This window comes from Erigeron canadensis, chromosome 4 (assembly GCF_010389155.1).
Source record: "Erigeron canadensis isolate Cc75 chromosome 4, C_canadensis_v1, whole genome shotgun sequence".
In the NCBI taxonomy this organism is placed as follows: domain Eukaryota; kingdom Viridiplantae; phylum Streptophyta; class Magnoliopsida; order Asterales; family Asteraceae; genus Erigeron; species Erigeron canadensis.
In genome coordinates this window covers 17967052-17989277 of record NC_057764.1, presented here as the reverse complement: position 1 = coordinate 17989277, position 22226 = coordinate 17967052, and the positions used below count along the sequence as shown (strand labels likewise).

The window sequence follows — 22226 nt, the reverse complement described above, 5'->3', positions numbered from 1 at the left end:
AAATGATACCCTTCCCTAAAACTCTCAAATCGCCGGGTACAACACATTTCTATCAGATGTCATTTGTTGATATCTTGGTAAAGACTTCATGGACCCAATGAAGCAATGCACATCTTTACCTAACCACTCAAGTGTTTCTTAACAAATACTTGTTTCATTTCTCACGGAGATTTTCACATTTCTATTGACTCTTCATTTGGAAGATGTGGATATAGAATAAGGGCGACATTCTGCTCCGGTCCCCGACTTCATTTGATCACTTTGTGTCTAGAGCTCTTATCATTGATCATTATTCATTCTTTAGGACATCTTTGCGTCATATCTTCGTGATATACATGCTTATCTTTGTGATATAGCCGGAACATTTGTAGTGATATCTTAGATGATATTTCACGATGATCAAATGGAAATCCTACCATTGCTAACATCATTTCCAGCTTTGAACGTAGGTCTCATAATTGCATTTTTGTAATTATTGAGGTAACAAGAAGTCTATTGTGATCTTGGATTTTTCATAAAAGTCTTTAAGGATAGTAGAACATGGTTATCGAACGCCTAGGTGACACTGACCATGGTTTACATTCTTTAAAGCATTCTTGAGGTTGGAAAGCCAAAAGACCAAACTATGTTAGAGGTTTGCTTTGTGCATGTCTCAATGATACATAGGAAATCCGATAAATGATAATACATTTCCTTCGGTCATTTTATTAATCCTTTCGATTTTTGAATGCAAACGGATCATTCTTATCCGGTTTCTTTTCTCATCACCCGAACATAGAATACACCAACACCATGATACAACAGTTATCCAAACAACTTCAATCTTACATTTTAGTCATCCATAGGAACAATTGGGTTGGATTATGTGATTAGATTGATGTTTTGTTCATTGATAAATCTTCATGTGTATAATGTCTAAATTTTAGTCATGATTATTTCTTCTAAATATTTAAATCAATCAATGTTTGCATAATGACATTGGTTTTCAACCTTGTCATTATGAGGGGGAGAAAATAATATGATTGAATGATTGATAAGGATAAGGAGAAAAATGATTGATAAGGACAAGGAGAAAAGTTTGTGTTTGGTTGTTTTAATTGCTTTCAGAAATACTATCATTCAGCTTCAAAAATCAAAGAGACTGTGATTACTCATGGATTAATGAGGAGAATGATTACTTCATAAGAGACTTTCCAAAACCTTTTTGAAATGTTTACTCTCAAAAGTATTCAAGACGATGTGACAAAGATCAAAGATTCAAAGGACAAAAGATTGAAGATTTGAGACAAAGAAGAAAAGCTTCAAAAAGAGTCTTCGTCAAATTAAAGATCTTCATGTCATACAACAAACACTTTATCTAAAGCTACATTGCACACATCAAGGGGGAGAGTACATATTTCTGAAAATTCATTCCAAGATTTCAAAGAAATGACTTCAAGATTCGAAGATTGAAGAATTCAAGACAAGTTCATACCTTCCGCACCTCAAAAGACAACTCTGATTCATGAGTCAACAATCTTCAAAGATTCAAGACATACACACACTCATCATTCTCTGTTCTATAAGAACATTGAGAAACAACAGATGATTTAACTTCAAGAAGTCCAAAACCAATACTGAATCAAGTTCTCCAAAGACAATAAGAAAGCTTTGAAGACTTGTTTCAACTTACCAATTGTCTTCATCACCGGGCTCATCAAATTCATTCCTACAAGACAAACCAACACGTACTTCAGACCTTACAATATATCACTAAGGGGGAGAATGTTAGAAATCCAAAAATAGTGATACATTGTAATTTAAGTTATGGACTTGTTGTTAAGACATGAGTTGATAATTTCTAAGGTTGAGGGGCTAATAGTGTTAATTAGCATAGTTAGATAGTTTGGACTATAAATAGCCCTCAATTCCTTTAGAAATTATAACTTTGGCATATTAACAACACATTCTTCATACCATTAAACAAGAACATCACACTCTTGATCCCAATTCTCTCTCAAAACACACACAAACACTAAGAACACACACACTAACCAAACGCCATTGTTGATGTGAATTCGGTTGAGAAAATCGTGTTGATTACAGGTTTTCGGGTTTAAACAAAGGGTTGTTCGTGATCAAGTACTAACATACATACGTTCCACCGTTGAGTGTGCAATCGTAGAGAGGTTAAGTTAAACCTTGTTCTTGTCTTCAATCTCTCCATAATAAGGTACAAATTCTAGTCCTTGGTTAATTATTTAAACTACATAGATCTTGTCTTCCATTGCGTGCTCTGTGATTTGTTGTGATAATTAGTTATAAAACCCAACAAATACTTGGTTCCCTTAACGTCCAATAAATTAGTTTATTATCTTATGTTATGTGGTTACACTTTATTTAGACTTTGGAGGTCATGCTTTCGATTTTCTGAGTATTAATCGTGTGTTAATAATTGTGATCCAACATTTTCTGTCATTATTTTCATAACTGTGCGACTTCTGAATGATTAAGTAGTTTATTTACAACTATCGAACCTAGAAAAAACCATTGATCAGGAAAAGAAATGTTTCAAGATGGAAGATTGATACTAGCTCTGTTTATATCTCTGTTTTTGAAGTTTAGCACTTCTAGAGACACCATCACTCTCTTGCAACCCTTAAAAGATGGTGATGTTTTGGTTTCTAATGAAGAAACCTTTGCACTAGGATTCTTTAGCCTCGGAAATTCAAGCAACAGATATGTTGGTATATGGTATAACAAGGTTTCTGAGCAAACTGTCGTTTGGGTTGCCAATAGAGACCGTCCGATCACTACCTCATCTGGCATCCTATCCGTTGATGAATTAGGAAACCTGGTTTTACACGATGACAAAGATCCAAAGTATGTGTTCTGGTCAACAAATGTTTTAAATATTGCAAATTATAGTGTTTCGGCCCAGTTGTTGGATTCTGGGAATTTGGTATTGTTTCAAGACCAAAACAGAAACGTTTATTCATGGCAGAGCTTTGATTATCCTTCAAATACTTTTCTTCCGGGTATGAAGCTTGGGTTAGATAAGAAAACGGGTTTGAACAGAGTAATCACATCTTGGAAGTCTAATGAGAACCCTGGTGTTGGTGACTATGCATACAAAATGAAGTTTGTTGGCTCCACTCAGTTGTACCTGTTCAAAGGAAACACACCGATATTCCGAACAGGATCGTGGACCGGGCAAGGATGGAGTGGGGTACCCGAGATGACAGAAAATTTTATATTTAGCGCCACATATGTGGACAACAACGATGAGGTTTACGTTAGTTACTTTATACGCAATTCATCAATCTTCTCTAGATTAGTCATTAACGAGTCTGGATCTGTGGAAAGGCTAACCTGGCACGAGGGAAATCATAGGTGGTTTGGAATCTGGTCCGCTCCAAATGATCAATGTGATGGTTATAATGAGTGTGGCCCGTTTGGCTTTTGTGATCTAGATAAATCAGATACTTTTGTGTGTAATTGTTTCCCTGGTTACGAGCCTCAGTCGCCACAAGATTGGTATCTGAGGGATGGAACCAGAGGGTGTAAGAGAAAGGTAGGGGCTGAGATATGCCTCCCCGGAGCTGGATTTGTGGAGCTGGCACGTATGAAGATACCGGACACGTCGATGGCATGTGTGGACATGAGTTTGGGATTGGAAGCATGTAAAGAGTCGTGCCATAAGAATTGCACGTGCATGGGGTATGCAGTGGCTGATATAAGTAAAGAGATTGGAGGATGTATTACTTGGTATAAGAGCATGATTGATACGAGGAGGTTTTCGTATGGGGGTCAGTCATTATACATAAGGGTGGATGCAGCTGAATTAGGTACGCATCGATTCTCATATTTAATGTCATTTTAGTATTTTACATATCATCATTATCACTATCTTAAATACATATATAGACTCCTTCATGGTTCTATCAGACATAAGATAAGACCTCCGACACTTTTAACCTTTATCCTTGGGCAGATGCAGAATACAATCAATGGGGGGTAATGCCCCTCTATATGCTGCTAAAAACCAATGTAATCAAACGTAAAATTTTCTTATCAAATTATAGCCCAAAAATTATTTAAGTGCTTTCACTCCAATTTTTGAATGCCCCCCATCCCATTCATTCCAAACTCTACTTAAAATGAAAACAACAGATCATCTTCTCTACTTTTCCTTTCTTGCTAAATTCTGATGCAGCTTGTTTGATCTCCATTATGCAACCTTGTTTTTATACAAACTTAAATCTAATTATTAAGGTAATCAAAAATCCTAATTAATCCTAATTTAACTTACAATTCTATTATATATGCCTAAAATTAACGAATTAAAATTAAAAAAAAAGTAATTGGCAATTAGGCAGAGGTCATGCATTGCCTTTCAAAGCTTCATATTAATTAATTTGTTGGCTGTTTCATATTTACTATTTTAGTTATGATGAATATATATACTCGTTTTACTACTTTTGGATTTTATTATATAATCGTATTTTTTTTCAGTGATTTAATTATTTCTATCTGTTTTAATTTGTTTATATTATATAGATAGATGATTTTGATATTATATTTTTACTGACAAATAGAAAGATATTTTGAATGAAAAGAACCATTTTCATTGTCGCCTTATTATATTAGTCAAGAAACTACAAAGAAAAATAATCCCAACAAAGTACCATCTTTCATTATCCACTAGTGATATTAATTAATTTGTTGGCTGTTTCATATTTACTATTTTAGTTATGATGAATATATATACTCGTTTTACTACTTTTGGATTTTATTATATAATCGTATTTTTTTTCAGTGATTTAATAATTTGTTTATATTATATAGATAGATGATTTTGATATTATATTTTACTGACAAATAGAAAGATATTTTGAATGAAAAGAACCATTTTCATTCTCGCCTTATTATATTAGTCAAGAAACTACAAAGAAAAATAATCCCAACAAAGTACCATCTTTCATTATCCACTAGTGATATTATTGTTGTTTTTATCTGGTTTATTTGTTGTTTTTTTAATTTATTTTATGGTTAAATCAGTGGTAAACACTATAACCATAAAAAAGTTGGAGGGTTTTTTTCTACCATTTAGGTATGTAAAAATAAAAATAACCTCTCTACTTAGGTCTGCCAACATCTTAACATCTCACACACATCATCGAGGTATCGGGGCTCAAAACCCGTGAAAGGCGTTACTGAACAGTTTATTTCTTTTTATTGATATTTGTGAAGCTTTTTGTGTAATTTGCCTCTTCGGAAGTTCTATTACTGCTATTCTAGGTTTTATGATATTGTTTTCGATGTTGTTTACAGTAAACCAGAAATTATTTAACTGATATATGAAACTTGTTTCGCATTAGTTAACAAGTAAACTTTTTTTGCCTCCACTAACATAACAACCTGGATCCTCCGATCCATCTATTTATCTCTAAAAACAAACATTTCAATCATAAATCCAACAGGGTTGGTTAAGAGAGGTGGAATATGTTAATTTATATCTAGTAAGATACATAAAGTGATCTCTAATTAAAGAAAATTAGAATACAATATACTAATAAGCATATGTATCATCATGTTAAAAATATATATATTTAATAGTATCTTATAAAACATTTTACGTTTTTTTTTTTAGAAAAAATTATTTGAACTATCTAAAATACACCTATTCTTTATTCACTAAATTAAACATCTCTACCTAATATACCTATAATAGTCTTAAATCTCAACCACTCATTTTTTTTTCTCTTTTCAAATCTTAACCATTCATTTTTTTTCTCTATCCTGCATAAATCATTTTATTTCTCTAATTCATTAAAATCTTTTATCTTAAAAACTGTATATCGATATATTATAAAATTTCACGCTCTTTCATTGAATATGTCATTCAATATACTTTCGACGAATTTTTAAATGAGGGCAGAGCTCGTACGGCTAAGGCATTTGACTATCATACTCTATAACTTAACCTATCACCCCCACCATCTCACTGCCGCAACGCACGGACAATATATCTCGTACTTTGAAATGTAAATAATTACATTTTTAAATTTGATAAAAATGTTTTATTTATTTATTTAGTAAATATAACTTAATAGTTAAATAAAATGATGACCGATAGAACACGGAAAAGTATATATGTGGTAGGACATCTATTATTTAAGAAGGGTTAATTCTATGGCTATAACAAAATGTTTTTGGTGGTGAATATTGTATTGTGTTTGTTTCAACAAATAATAATTTTGCATTTTATCACAGTTAATATTTACTATGTAAAAGTTTAGAAAGTTTGATCAATAATGTGTGTAATTTAGCTAAATCTATGGTGAAGCATGGATGATTATATATGGGTGTGTTGTTATTGTTTGTGAAAGATAGTTTTCGAAGAATAAACTAATCAATAACATCTTTTCTAACATTCCCCTTTTAATGATTGTTGCAAGACTTCAATTTCTTTGAAATATTCTATGTTGAATAAGGCATTCGAACTTGATCTTTGACAATTTCTTCAATTTGTTAGTGATCTTTGAAACTTTCTTATTGTCTCCATGATCCTGAATTACCTTTAGCTTGTTATCACTAATAAACCATTCTTTTGAAAACAAACAAACACTTGTTCTTCTTTATTCAATTCTAAATCTTATCCGCATCTTTGAACTCTGAAATCTTTAACTTGAATGTGGAATTGCGAATTGTAGTTGCTGATCAAAGAGTAATCTTGAACTACTAAACAATTAGCTCTTAGAGATTTATCATCATTTGAACATTTCGAATATTTTGTAGTAGCTCTCTTTCAAACAAATAGTTTTCTTTCTCTATACCCCCTTCAATTTTCTGTTATAAAAATTTATTATATCAAGAATTGACTCTTGCTCCTCCTAACATCACCATCAAACATTTACCACAAAAGATCTAATCTTTGAGGAATCTTAATCTTTCAGCAACCTAATTTAATTTCATCTTTACTTCCCACATAAAAACGATTTAATCTCGAAATGATTTATGAATCTAATATTCTTGCACCCTCTTAAAATAATAACCTAATCAAACCTCAAAAAAAAAAAAAAAAAAATCATTGTAACTTTAAAATCAAACTTCAAAAAATCTTTAATTTGAATCATTGTAGTTTAAAATTTTTTTAATCTAATCGAACCTAAAAAAAATCTATAATTTGAATCATTATAGCTTCAAAAAGTTTCATCATCAATCTAATTCAAACCTTTTTCCTAAAGTTTCCTTTATCACCTCACATGCAAAGGTTGAATTAGTGGTAAACATCCTTGTCATGGTTGGATCAGTGGTAAACATCCTTGCCTCTGGAGACAGAGGTCATGGGTTCAATCCCCATTCCATGCAAAGGTCAGAGGGTCTTTTCTACCATTTAGGTAGAAACTGAAAGCAGCCTCTCTACTTAGGTAGAAGTAAAGTCTGCCTACATCTTAACCTCCCCATACATCATCGAAGTATTGGGGCTCAAAACCCGCAGAAAACGACACTGAGCAGTAACTTAGTTACCTCACCCTCAAATATTTATCCACTAAGTACGCCATCAATCCCTTTTATCTCTTTTAATAATTTATTCATTATTATCTCACTTTTCACTTTTCTTCAATGCTAACTAAACACCTGGACACGATCGACCATCAAGATAATCTTAATGTTCTCCTTTTTACTTGATGAATGTACGAAAATGGTCATCATGCAAAACAAACGAAACATTGGACAAATTACTAATGAACCCAGATGTGAACTACTGTATGAGTTTACGTTGTCGGCATAAGATTTTTGATATGGTGTTTGTATTCTTTGCGTTTGTGAGACGAGAAACAAATACCAAATACAAATGATCTATTTAGGCAAATACTTACTCCAAATGACATGTAGTGTGACCTAGTATACACACACCCCTATCTTTCTACTAGCGCGATTCATTGTTTCTTAACCACTAGAAACATGGCCAGGTAACCAAAACGTTCAATAACCATATACAAAATCTATAAAGACTTTGTGAGAGCTCACTCCAAGGTCACAGAGAATTCTCGAACTCAATAACCTCATTAAAAGACCTACATTTATTGTTGGCGTGAGGCTAGAATTGTTAGGATTTTCATTCTATCATCATGAAATACCATTAAATAATATCACTTTGAATGGATATATTAAAGAAGTGTTATATACATACAAGATAGTTTCCAAATCAATAAAAAGCATGCATATAGAAATATGCAAGATTGTAAGAAGTACGCTTTAGAATCGGTTAGTGATAGAGCGAAGTCGGGTACCACGACCACTGTTCACTGTTGTAAAACTCACTGAGCTGAGCCGAGTATTCTCCGAGTACTCATTACAAGGTAGGATGTCGAGTAGACCCTAGTCGGCCGAATATTCCGAGTACTCCCCAACTTGGCCACTTTGACCCCCGAGTACTCACCGCATATACCCGAGTACTCCCAACTCAATCGTCGACCGACTTGGGAACGATTAGCGACTTCCGCAACCTTGACCACTACAGAGTGTCTACATTTTTTTTTATATCAACATCTTCGAAATAACGAAGGAAAAAGTATTTTTTGAGATATACTTGAGTAGTTTAGACAAAGATTTTGTTGCTTCATTGGATCCATCAAATCTTGAAAAGAAATCTGTTGACCTGACAATTTTGAGGTTTAGGTTAAGGTTTCATTTCTTTTCTCTCTTTCACACATTTTTATGTGCATATATAATAACCTCTGACTTGTTGACAACTCCTCACATTTTTACGAAAACATTTTAAAGTCTTTTTTTTAACAATTGATCAGTGCTAAACACGTCTTTGAAAACAGAGGTCATGAGTTCGATCCTCATCTCATGCAAAGGTTATAGAGCCTTTTTCTACCATTCACGTAGAAAATGGAAGTAGCTAATCTACTTAGGTGGAGGTACGATCTGCCTATATCTTAACTTGCTCTATACACCGTCGAGGTAGTGGGCTTAAAGTCTGGGACACTCAGCAGTTTCTTCTTTCTTCTTCTTATCTTTGTTTGTGTTTCATTATAATTCATGAAAACTATGTACTAATTAAAATAATTTTAATTCTTAATTCGTTCATGTATATTTCATCAAAAGTTACATTATTAACAAAAACATATATATTTAAAGCCTAACTTAAAAATAAAAACATTAAAAAGTAAAAGTAGACAATTTTGAACTTCTTTAATATATGACACATTAGTAATTAGATTAATAATAAGCTCCGAGATGTTGTACACCATGTTGATATAAACTTTCCTATGATTTATATTTCAGTCAAGTACTCATCAAGGAAGCCAAGTAGCTCTCGTGGAAAGTTATTTTTATTTGTTGGGGTGTTGTTGATCGCAGTGGGTTTTGTCTTTTGTATCTTCATTTTGATTTACATCAAGAAGAAAAAAGGTATGTGTACATAACTTTATTCAAGAATAAACTTATTCCTATTTGGTTAGATATTTAGACTTTTGGGCCCTTCATCTTTCTGGATTAATTTTTGCCCCATGAAAATGGTTCACTTCTTATTCTAGAACTCAATAATAAACTGTTTCATACAGCCAATCGAAGAGCACATGAAATTGGAGTTAGTTTTATAGATAGTTTAAAATCCATCGACGGGTCATTAGAGAAGGATATGGGTGAAAACTTTGATTTACGTGTATTTGATATGAGCACAATAGTTTCAGCAACCGATAACTTCTCACTTTTAAACAAGCTTGGAGAAGGTGGTTTTGGCTCAGTTTATAAGGTAGTGTGTTGCTGGTAATCTTAACTTTATATGTAATAAAAATGGGTTTTGATCATTTAAAAACTAAATTTTTTGTGAAAATTAGAAATCTGGACAAAACATATTGTGATCTAAATTTAACACAATGTGTTTTTAATTTTTTTTTTAGAAAACACATTATGTTAAGTTCATATCACAGTATGTTTGAAGAATTTTTTGATTTTCACGCGCTATCAAAATAAATTGTAATTTAAAACTTAATACAATGTGTTTTTAGATTACACAATAAAAGCACTACACTGTGTTTTTCAAAAACATAATGAAAACACATTGTGTTAAATTCTAATCACACTGTGCTTTGGTCAGTTTTCTAGTTTTCACATAAATTTTCGTTTTCAAATAAACATTTCACGTAATAAAATTTAATAAAATGTAAAATAACATATGCATCTTCCAGGGTAGACTGCTAAATGGACAAGAAGTTGCTATAAAAAGATTATCAAAAGGGTCAGGTCAGGGGACACAAGAATTCAAGAACGAAGTTACATTGATAGCGAAACTTCAACACAAGAATCTAGTACGACTTCTGGGATATTGTTTTCATACTGATGAAAAGATGTTAGTCTATGAATACTTACCAAACAAGGGCTTGGATTATTTCATCTTCGGTTTGTTTCCTACCTAGAAATCATCAATATCATATATTTATTTCTCATATGTTATGTAATATTTGAGCTTTTGAATTGGATGGTGTTCTAGATCAAGAAAAAGGGTCTCTTCTAGATTGGAAAAAACGATTCCAAATCATTAAAGGAATTGTTCGTGGCCTGCTATATCTTCACCAGGATTCTAGGCTTAGGATCATCCATAGGGATTTAAAAGCAAGCAACATTTTGCTAGATGCAGATTTAAATCCCAAAATTTCTGATTTCGGAATGGCAAAAATATTTGGAGGGGATCAGGCACAAGCTACAACACTTAGAGTTGTTGGAACATAGTATATTTTTTTCTTAAATGACACTTCAACTAAAAGTTAGTTCTGTTTCATTTATCTAACGAGGTTGCAATATGATTCCAGTGGCTATATGTCTCCAGAGTATGCAATGGAAGGCCTTTTTTCAGTGAAATCTGATGTCTATAGTTTTGGAATTTTAGTTCTAGAGATAATAAGCGGTAGAAGAAACAACAGCTACTATTTGGAGAGCTCAGTTAACTTGATTGGACATGTAAGTAGCTGAAGCTTAGATCTAGTTTTTGTGTCATTGTTATTCATTTTTGGGATTAGTTTATTCGAATGTAAGAAACTTTGAACGAATGTTTATTGTAGGAAATAACTAAAGTTGTGTGTATTGTATGTAAACAACTTTGAAATAATGTTTATTGTATGTAAGAATTTCGTTTTAACCAATTAAAATCTGACAAGTGGCACCTGTATATGGTTGCCACGTATGTTTTCTTACATACAATAAACATTTTTTCAAGTTGCTTACATACAATACACATAACTTTAGTTTTTTCCTGCTATAGACATTCGGTCAAAGATAGTTACATTCCAGGAAACTAATCCCTTCATTTTTCAATACAAACTTTATCATAATTCGTATCTTTTTAGGTTTGGGACTTATGGAAACAAGATAGAGCATTGGAGGTAGTTGATTCAGCATTTGGGGATTCATTTGATGCTCATGAAATTTTATTATGCATCCATGTCGGGATTCTTTGTGTTCAGGAACTAGCAGATGATCGGCCAACAATGACAGACATAGCATTTATGTTGAGTAATCGTGACAAAAATCTACCTTCTCCTAAACAACCGGCATTCATCTTTAGGAAGGTGAACTATGGTAATGATGGTTTTGGCTCTATCAATGATGAGACCATCACCATAGTTCATGCTCGATAACTTCATGATGCCTTAAAAAGGGATACTTTTGACACCAAGCTAGTGGGACAAAAAAAAAATAACACCTATGCTTTATCATTAGTTATCAACTTATGCATGTAAATTAGGCGATGTGAACACTATGATACCAAAATAACCAGCCGGGTCAAAAGAAATTTAGTTTATGTGTCATTATTATAAGTATATACACAAAGTATATTATTCGGGTATTTCAAGCTTTCACCATAGGCTAACAAGCTAGCCATGTATATATAGCAATAAAAGAGTAGAGGCCCTGTATTTGGATTATGGAGCATTACAATGTCTGGCTTACAAAAGGGAAATTACTAGTTCATTACTCGGTTACAAAGGAATTGTCACAACCCTTCCTTACACTGCTTGATACACTACATATGTATATAATTGCCAAACATTTGTATGTAGGAGTTTTCACCTAACAATTCATAGTATTAATGTTGTTTACTTCTCTCCCATTTTTGGTCAATCTCAAAATTTAAAACCCGTAATATTATCGTGTTCAATGGTGAATCATAGATGGTTATTGGTATCAACCAATTGATTGAGGACCAATTTGATTTTAAAAAACAAGGCAAAATGCTAATGTATATGACTAATATCCTATTAAGATCACCACCTTGTGATAATTAAGTGTAATGGTAATTTTATATTTCTTGTAATTCACACGTGCATTATGCAACATTGCAACTATCAATCTTTGTTGTATCTATAACACTCAACTTTGTCACAAATCTTATTTGAAAAAATCGCGTCATTAGCCATATTTTATTGCGATTATATCAAATTAGCCAAGTTTTTTTGGATTTTAAGAAAATAGCCCACAAAATCGCAATAAACTGGCAAAATCGCAATGAGATCTTCAAAATCGTAATGAGAACATCAAAATCGCAATAAGATTAACAGAATCGCAACGAGATTATGAAGAATCGCAACGAGATTCTGAGAATCGCAACGAGATCTTGAGAATCGCAGTGCGATTCTTCTGTAGAATCTCTATGAGATCCTGCAGAATCTCTATGAGATCATGCATAATCTCTATGAGATTCTTCTGCAAAATCTCTACGAGATTATCAGAATCGCATAGAGATCATCAGAATCGCATAGAGATCATCAGAATCGCATTGCGATTCTTAGAATCTCGTTGCGATTCTTAGAATCTCGTTGCGAATCTGCAAAATCTCGTTGCGATTTTGAAAATCTCATTGCGATTTTGTCAGTTTATTGCGATTTTATTGGTTATTTTATGAAAATCCAAAAAAACTTGGCTAATTTGGTATAATCGTAATGAAATTTAGCTAATGACGTGATTTTCTCATCTTATTTACAATACGGTTAATATGTAGCTATCTTCAAAATCGTATCATTAATCACTACTAGAAAAAATGCCTTTAATGACACCGATTGCGTGTCATAAAAGGAGTCAGATGACACGCTTTTTGGTGTCATAAATCGACCCGTCATAAAGCTTTATGGCACGCATTTCGCGCGTCATGAATTTATGACACGCTTTTATGACACCCTTTTACGACACACTTTTATGACACTATTTTATGACACCATTTTTGCGTGTCATGGTTCAATTTTTTTTTTTTTAAATTCTTTTTATATAAAATTACTAATATCCACACATAAAATAACATTTAATCTCATGATACAAATAAATACACAAATAGCAAAAGAGCGCATTTCATAGATATCAAATCAATGCATCTCATAATACAAATAAATTCGGTAACTTTCAACTCATTACCAATTTAGCCGAACTAAATCTTACACACTTGATCCTACAGAGAAAGGGTATAACCAATCAACCTATTGACCATATTGAGACAAAATGTACACCTATACTTTAAAAGAATATATAAAAGAACTACAGCAATTGAGCGTTCCACTGCTTGGATGAAATCCATTTTCTCAACCACCACTTTGTTTTGTCTTCCTACCAACAAAGCCGCTTTATTTACCAAATTTGCAAGATCTGCCCTGCATATTCAATTGATAAATTGTCCTACAAGCATTAGAAATTAGAAACCACATACTCAAACATAAAAAGTTGGTTATACTAGCAAAAAATGTTTCTAAGGTTACTTACCAAGTGAAACCGGTTGTCATAGAAACAATTTTGGCAAGATCAACATCCTGGAGCTCTTTCTTAGAAACATGCACATCTAAAATAGCTTCTCTTCAAACCTTCTTAGGTGTTTCTACCTAGAAAATTAAACGACTATTTCTGAGTGTAACAGTTAAGTATGAAACATATGTAAATGTTTCTTTTTTGGGAGCAAAAATCATTAATTAGAGAGCCAGATACCAAAAGAGAGAACAAGACATACCATAACCACACGATCAAAATTAACAGCAAACGAAAATATATACAGAAGAAAAGAAAACAGTATGTCATCTATAGTGTTAAGTGATCTGCGAAAGTGCATATATGCATCTTGGAACAATCTGTTAATCACTTAATATTTCAGGCTCTTGTTTTGCTGAAGCTAATAACAGTAGCTTGAACTTCATATATTCTACTGTTGATTAAGCCACAGAAAATTGGAGTGATTCCAGTAAGGTTGGACAAGGAGGGTTTGGGACTAATTACAAGGTAGTATTTCTAAGCACAACCTAAATGTTGCAAAATGAGCAGTCTGGGTATAGAACTTTTCTTTTTTTAAACATAAAGAGAGATACATAAAATGAAACCAAGAAGTCGAGAAACAAATCAAACAATAAATAAGTCACAGGAAGCGCCTTTTATAGAACTTTTCACCATGATAGCCAACAATAGTGATTAAACACTAAATTCTCCGCAGTGCAATACACAAGAATGAAAATTATACACAAAAGAAGCAGCGTATACCTGTTAACAGTAAAGTCACGATGCATAGAGTTTTTTCTAGAAATTAAGGTCTAATTGGTTACAACCTCTAGGCATTTGAGAGATGAGAAATCTACGTCCAATGATTATACAATGATGAAACTGCTTCTTAATCTGCAAGATTATTATGCATACTTACCTCAACAACATACAACCAACAGAATAACACCATCATGCCAGCCATGTAAACTATAAATAGCACAATATCGTATTAGTTTCAAGGGATAAAACCTAATTAAGATCAGCTGTCGTGATAACATCAAAGTCTTTTGGTGTTTTATGTATCCCTAACCAGACGTCAAATACCAATATAAGTCAAATAGTCACTTATATTTCAACAAAAAATAATCCCTTATAGGCCAGGAGTAAAAAACTTGCCAAGTATATGGGTTACTGATCATGTAGACAGATCCATAGTCCATACTACACGTATAGAAGGATTCTTGTAACAAACAACTTGGATTATAATAATTGTAAGAAGGTTAGGATGTGTGCTTTACCAATTAGTGGCTGATGGGAACCATATGGATGCAATAACAGATATATGGTGGAACTCCACTACTAGAAAACTGGGCTTTAGCGACGGCCAAATCCGTCGGCAATCCGTCGGTAATGTCTATTACCGACGGATTACCGACGGAAAAAATCCGTAGGTAAAATCTGCGTCGGTAATTCTTTCCGACAGATTTAGCGACGGACCTAAAATTTTACCTACAGAATAATCTGTTAGTAATCTGACGCTCTAATCATTTTCCCAAGTGAAATTAATGTTTAGTTTGACTGAACTAGCAACGGAAAATCCGTCGGCAAACATTTACTCATAAATAAAAAAAATTTTAAAAAATAAATAATTAAACTAAATTAAGATCAAATAGATTTTCATTCATTTCCATAATTAATTTCTGTTAATATTATCTACCAATATGAACTATCACAATAGAACTTAATTACATTACAACAAAAGATACAATCGAATCGAAATCAAAATATAAATCTCTATCTATTTTATACATACAAGATTACAAACTAATAACTTTTTATCTCTTTTCTTTCCATCAATACCTCAAAATTTATTCTTTTATATCTGTAACAAAAACATGAAACAAAATAAAAAACACAAGTTATAAAACACATAATAATATAATACTGATAAAAATGAAACATGAAATTAATAACTAGTTTCTATCTTATAAAACAATACATGCGCTGCATACAATTGTTTTATATTTCAGCTACAAAGATGAAATCTTCTTATTCCAACAATCTGAAAAAGGAAAAAAATAATAAAATTTTCAAATTTATATGGAAGGAAAAGTTAGTGAGAATATACATAAACAAGAATATGTTGTTTACTTCTTTTAGTGTGGATCGACCAAGAATAAACTCACATCTTCGGCATTTTTATGATAATTATTAGATCTACACATAACAAACAAAGATGGGTTTTTAAATCTACACAAAACATACAAAGATAGGTTTATAGATCTACACAAAACAAACATAAACGTTATAGATAACCAAACAAAAGCTTAAACCTCGGCGTGCTCGATCGATTTTGAGATTTTTCCATGTGGTGGGTTTGTTGATTACAGATTTTGAATATTAATAAAAAGGTGGAATACGATTTATGAAGGTTTTATTTAGTGTTTTTTAAGTTATTTGGTTGATGGGTTTTATTATACAATAATAGATGATAAGAAAGAGTGGTGAAAAAAAAATGGTGGTAGAAAATGAGGATAAGAGTAGAGAAATCTTAAATGTAGATAAGGATAAGGTTGGTTTGGGATACGAAGGATTTGGGGGGTTCAGGTGGGAAACGAAAAATTGAAACTAAATTCAAGTTTTTCACTTCATTTACAATATTATCTAAAATACAATATAGTAACAAATTTGGTCAAACACTTAATAAGTAAAACATAAACCTAAATAATTATAAGATAAGATTGTCCAAGATAGTCTTATCATAGAAGATGTATATAATTCTATTATTATAAGAACTAGACATAATAAAATGTGTATCAAGAAGTTTGGAACACTATGCTTAAAAGCTACAACTTAAAGTTAAAATAAAAATTACAAATACAAGCTACAACTATTTTTGTCAAACATACTTTAGATATATGATTTTTATTCATATATTAACAAATAAACAATATTAGCATTATACTACTAAATTAAAGAAAAACAAGATAACCAACACATTAGTATTATACTACTAAATCAAAAAGAAAAAAAAAGACAAATAATTGATCATGATTGACGTCTACATTGTAAGCTTTAACAATATCGAATTCAATTATATTTTTAAATAGCTGCACATCGTGCGGGTAAAAGACATAGTATATATATATATATATATGATAGAGATCAAATGAGAAGGTACCTTAAGGAGAAAAGGGTGAGAATGTTCGTTTTCTATTTTTTTTAACTTGTTTTTTAAACTATTTTCTTTTTTTCCATTTTTTTCATTCTCTCTTTAATTAACTTTTTTCATATAAAAATTTTCAACAATTTTAAAAAAATTTTAACTCAAATTTTCTCTTTACTTAGAAAAAATTTTAGTCAAATTTTCACTCAAAAACCAAAGTTGTTATTTTTGAAATGTAGCAGTTACAATCTTCATAGTATGTTAATATGAAACTACGATAAAAGACACATTTCGTGTAAGGAACGTGTCAAGTGTCGTTTAAATAATATTGCCATTCTGTTTTTATTATATTCTTTGTACGATGTCCAAGGATGAACATCATTTTTAACTTAAGGATAACTATAGAACGTGTGACGATGATAAAAACACAACTTTCTTGAGTATAAACAAGTTAAAAGTTTCTCAATTTAAAACACAACTATAGAACATCATTCTTTGTGTTTCTCAATTTAAAAGACACACACATAAAAAATGTTTATCTTTTATAGTATTAATAAAGTTTTAGTTTGGTCTTGTTTATGTCTTATAATTCAAATGCTACTTCAGCCGGTAAGCGAACGAATATAAGCAAATATGAAAAGTGGTAGTTGTATGTTATATACGAGTACTATATATAATCATTTATGCAAAGTACCATAGAAAGTATGCTAAAATGGTTACGTTGGCCAAGGATGGACATCATTTTTAACTTAAGGATAACTATATAACGTGTGACGATGATAAAAACACAACTTTCGTGAGTATAAACAAGCTATAGTTACATTTTATATATATTTTTTTGATTATGTATGAAGTTTAAAACCTAGAAAAATAGGTTTTAAAGCTAAAAGGCTAAAATAAAGAATTGACAGTCGCTATCACCGACGGATTACCTACGGACTTTCAAAATCCGTATGTAATCCGTCGGTAATAGCGACGGATTACCGACGGATTATTATACTTTTTTAGTTTCAAAATTTTAAAACTTGTGTTTCTCAAATTAGAAGACACACACCCATAAAAAATGTTTATCTTTTATAGTATTAATAAAGTTTTAGTTTGGTCTTGTTTGTGTCTTATAATTCAAATGCTACTTCGGCCGGTAAGCGAACGAATATAAGCAAACATGAAAAGTGATAGTTGTATGTTATATACTATATATAATCATTGATGCAAAGTACCATAGAAAGTATGCTAAAATGGTTACGATGGCTAAGGATGGACATCATTGTTAACTTAAGGATAACTATAGAACGTGTGACGATGATAAAAACACAACTTTCGTGAGTATAAACAAGCTATAGTTACATTTTATATATATTTTTTTGAATATGTATGAAGTTTAAAACCTAGAAAAATAGATTTTAAAGCTAAAAGGCTAAGATAAAGAATTGACCGTCGCTAATCCGTCGCTATCACCGACGGATTTTTAAAATCCGTAGGTAATCCGTCGTTAATAGCGACGGATTACCGACAGATTATTATATCTTATTAGTTTGGTCTTGTTTATGTCTTATAATTCAAATGCTACTCCAGCCGGTAAGCGAAGGAATATAAGCAAACATGAAAAATGGTAGTTGTATGTTATATACTATGGGGGAAGGGAATATGAGGCTGTTAGGCACCCAAGTTGGGTGAAAAACCTCTCACATACCTTTTTTTAAAAGGTAAAAATCATGGGGGGCCATGTATTTATTTAAAACATTAAAATATTAGTATGTGAGGGGTTTTTCACCCAAGTTGGGTGCATAACAGCCTCATACTCACTTTTCCCATATACTATATATAATCATTATATATAATAATTGATGCAAAATAACATAGAAAGTATGTTAAAATGGTTACGATAGCCAATGATGAATATCTTGAATAACTTATAACTATAGTTTAATGAATATTAACCGTAAGCAAATTGAGTTTTAATTATTAAAAAGTTTTTTTTTATAAATTATTTGGATATTTAGAATAACATGAATTTATATTTTATGTAGTTTATTTTAATGAGAAAAAAAAAATTTAAAAGTGTAAATTATATTATTTTTAAACAAATGAATAAAAAACACAAACACGAAAGTGAGTAATGCAAAGTATTATCTAAATGATAACACGATGACCACAATTGCCAAGGATGAATATGGTTTTAATATTAAAAGTAGTTATAAAAAAACATGAAACAATGAAAAACCGCCGGATTAGATGATCAAATTACTTGAAATATTAAATTTTGAATTATTAGCGACGCATTTCCAACGGACTAAGTCAACGGTAGTTATTTATATTTCATTATTTTAGTATTATTAAATAAAATAAAATTTATCTAGTATTTCCTTCAGTAATCCGTCGGTAACTAAATAATCATTTTTAAAAATAAAAAGTATTAGGTAGTATTTAAAATGTCCGTCGTTAATCGGTCGGTAACGTTTGTACTTATCCGACAGATTACCTACGGATTTTCCCGTCGTTATTCTGTCGCAAATCTGTCGGTAATCTATCGTTATTTGACTCATATGTGCTAAACAATGTGGCGACGGGCTATCCGTCGGTATATCCGTCGGTAATAGCGACGGATGTGTTTCCGTCGGTAATTCCGTTGGTAAAGGCCAGTTTTCTAGTAGTGCTCTAAGAAGTTAAGAATGGAGTCTTCATATAAGGGAAATAGATTGACCTCAAGGGGTATTTCGAAATCACCGCTGCGGTGGTTGAAAAACAATTTTTAATATGGACGACACTCTCTGCAAGGCGCCTCTTTGCTATAAAAACTCTGTCAAGACGCAGTCATTTAAGACCTTTAGTGATATTTCATTCAAAAGGTTATTAATTGGAAGTATCAACATCATGAAACATACTATAGTACTTATACTATAGTATACACAACACAACTCTTTTTGACGCATTTTACAATCCAAATATTACAACTATTATCCAAATAAACTCTCAATCTTAACTAGTAGTTAACGAATCTAAAGCAGAATGTATGTCAAGCTTCCATTTGTATATATATTATTAAAAAGTTATTGCATTATTCATATCAACGAGCAAATCCAAACGACTGATCAACGAATACTGTAAATCCAAACGGCTGTTAATCACACACACAAAAAAATTATTCAAATACTTAAAAATCAATTGATGAATGAATGTAATTAAATAGAATTAAATAAAAAAATAAAAAAACCTGAATTTGAGTAGGTGTAGGGCTACGGAGATGACAAGATTCATAACCAGGAAATTTACGAAACATTTTAGATACAGATACATATAGATATATTTTTGCATTCAATATAGACACAGATACATATATATAGCTATATAGACACACATAGATATATAGATATCAAATATATTTTTTGCATTCAATATAGATATATAGACACAGATACATATATATATATGTAGATAATAATTAAAAATAATTTAACAAAAAAAGTGAAATTAAAATTACCAATTGATTCAGGCGAATCGTATCTTGATTAGATGATGCGATCTAATTAGATGATGAACCGTATTTCAGGCGAGCGAAATTAAATGAACAGTACGACATAAATTCAGATGATGCGATCTAACTTGAATGTTCTGAAACTATAATTAGATGATGCGATCTAATCGATTATTGATCGAATGGGGTTTTTTGGGGGGTTGGTAATCGATTATTGACCGAATGGGGTTTTTTTGGGATTTTTTTGAGTCACCAGTACTTAAGGGGTTTTTTTTGGAACAAAATAATAAGGCGACACCAAGGGATGACACGCAAGGAAAGTGTATCCCGTGTTACATTACACTTTTTTATGACACTAATAATTGCGTGTCATAAACCCTTCAAATTTTATAATTTATGACAGTATTTTTATGACACACGTTTTTACATGTCATTAAAATGCGTGTGTCATAATTTAGGTGTCATTAAAGGCTATTTTTCTACTAGTGAATATTTCACTTTCATAACGTTCTTCTTTAATTACCATAGATGTTACTTAGGGTTCAGTAGGTTATTCATTTATTTATAAAGGTCTTAATGGAGTGCATGTCTAGATAAATAATTTCCACCTTTAAATAAATAATTATAGTTGTATTATGCACTAAATAAGTTGTTTACATATTTCAAATAAAGAATTTAAGCTTCTATCGAAAATAAAGGATGAATAAATCCCGTGTATTTGCTTAAATAGGAATGAAATATGGTGGAACTTGAATATTTTCTTTTCTTTTATGATTTCCTTGTTTCACGGGCTTAAAATTTAGTATTTACTGGCTTAATGATTAGCATCTACGGAAAAGTCTCATTCATATCACTATATAAAAAATACCATAACTTTTTTATTTTTGAAAATGTTTAATTATGTAATATTTTAATCTAATACCTTTTAAACTAATTTTCACTTACATTACCTCCTTAATACTAACTAGACGAATGCATGCGGGATGCGGCGTTGATGGTAGTAGCAACGAAGGTGTGGCTACGGCAGCAGTGGTGGTGGCGATGTGCGGTGGTGACGGGGGTGGTGGCGTGGTGGTGAATTTAAATTAATTGATATAAGAGGGGTTAATATGGTTTTTTAAGGGTTGGATAATCTATGTTGTAATTTATTTTAGGGATAAGTGCCCAGAAATGCAGTCAACTAATGCTCAAAAGTTATTGTGTGCACGAACTTTGGGTCAGCTTTATTGTGTTCACGAAACTAGAAGTTTTGGTTATTGTGAACATAAAACGGGATTATGGCTATGTGGGACCGGTTATTTTCACGTTGACCTGTTGACTGCTTACGTGACATGCACACAATAACTTTTTGGGATTAGTTTATGCATACAATTAAAAAAACAGATTATTTTTTTTCAAACTCGCCGGAAACCGCAAATACTCGCCGGAAAACTTAAAAATTCGATTAAACCTTCGTTTATTCGAATTAGACCATGAAATTCGCACCAAAATACTCAAAAATCAACCGCGAACAAACCCTCAACAAAAGTTAAACCGATTGAGACTCGCCGGAAAATTCACCAACTTGCCGGAAATATTAAAATCACCATAACTTTGTTGTTTATTCGAGTTTCGACTTGAAACTGATATATCGTATTTTATGCCCATTTCCCATAGCTTAAAGTGGTTGTTTAGTGAGGTTTACGAGTCGTTTTCGTATACAGTTGGTGCGTTTTTGGTATTTGTCAGTGTTTCAGGTGGAAAACACGTACCTAAGCGATAACTTGAAGAAAACGAAATTTCTGGAGCAAAACGAGTGCTTACGGACGTTTTACGGGGCACATAATTGAAGATAAGAAGAAAGTCAAAGCTGGTCAAGAT

At 31.8% G+C, this 22226-nt stretch overlaps 1 protein-coding gene and 1 long non-coding RNA gene across 3 annotated transcripts; one reads left to right on the top strand and one right to left on the bottom strand.

Moving 5' to 3' along the window:
• Positions 1-2441: 2441 nt before the first annotated feature.
• On the top strand, positions 2442-11788 carry LOC122595544 (G-type lectin S-receptor-like serine/threonine-protein kinase RKS1). 2 transcript variants are annotated; one of them, XM_043767923.1, is made up of 8 exons: positions 2442-3827; positions 9283-9408; positions 9561-9751; positions 10188-10398; positions 10490-10727; positions 10809-10956; positions 11343-11378; positions 11460-11788. In XM_043767923.1, the coding sequence occupies exons 1-8, from the start codon at positions 2546-2548 to the stop codon at positions 11631-11633; spliced, it is 2406 nt and encodes an 801-aa protein (XP_043623858.1). In that variant the 5' UTR covers positions 2442-2545; the 3' UTR covers positions 11634-11788. The 2 variants fall into 2 exon arrangements, with proteins under 2 accessions (XP_043623858.1, XP_043623857.1); XM_043767922.1 differs by having other exon boundaries at positions 11343-11788.
• A 3664-nt stretch (positions 11789-15452) lies between these two features.
• On the bottom strand, positions 15453-16235 carry LOC122598624. The gene is made up of 4 exons (XR_006323671.1): positions 16059-16235; positions 15877-15942; positions 15738-15787; positions 15453-15607 (listed from the first exon to the last, which is right to left on the bottom strand). It is a non-coding gene; the product is annotated as an uncharacterized LOC122598624 (long non-coding RNA).
• Positions 16236-22226: the final 5991 nt, after the last annotated feature.

What these genes read in the sequence shown, in the direction of transcription:
- LOC122595544 (XM_043767922.1), top strand. Translation starts at nt 2,546, where the DNA reads ATGTTTCAAGATGGAAGATTGATACTAGCTCTGTTTATATCTCTGTTT. An exon ending in CTTGGATTATTTCATCTTCG is followed by an intron (nt 10,399 to 10,489) that starts GTTTGTTTCCTA and finishes ATGGTGTTCTAG; the next exon opens with ATCAAGAAAAAGGGTCTCTT. An exon ending in CTTAGAGTTGTTGGAACATA is followed by an intron (nt 10,728 to 10,808) that starts GTATATTTTTTT and finishes ATATGATTCCAG; the next exon opens with TGGCTATATGTCTCCAGAGT.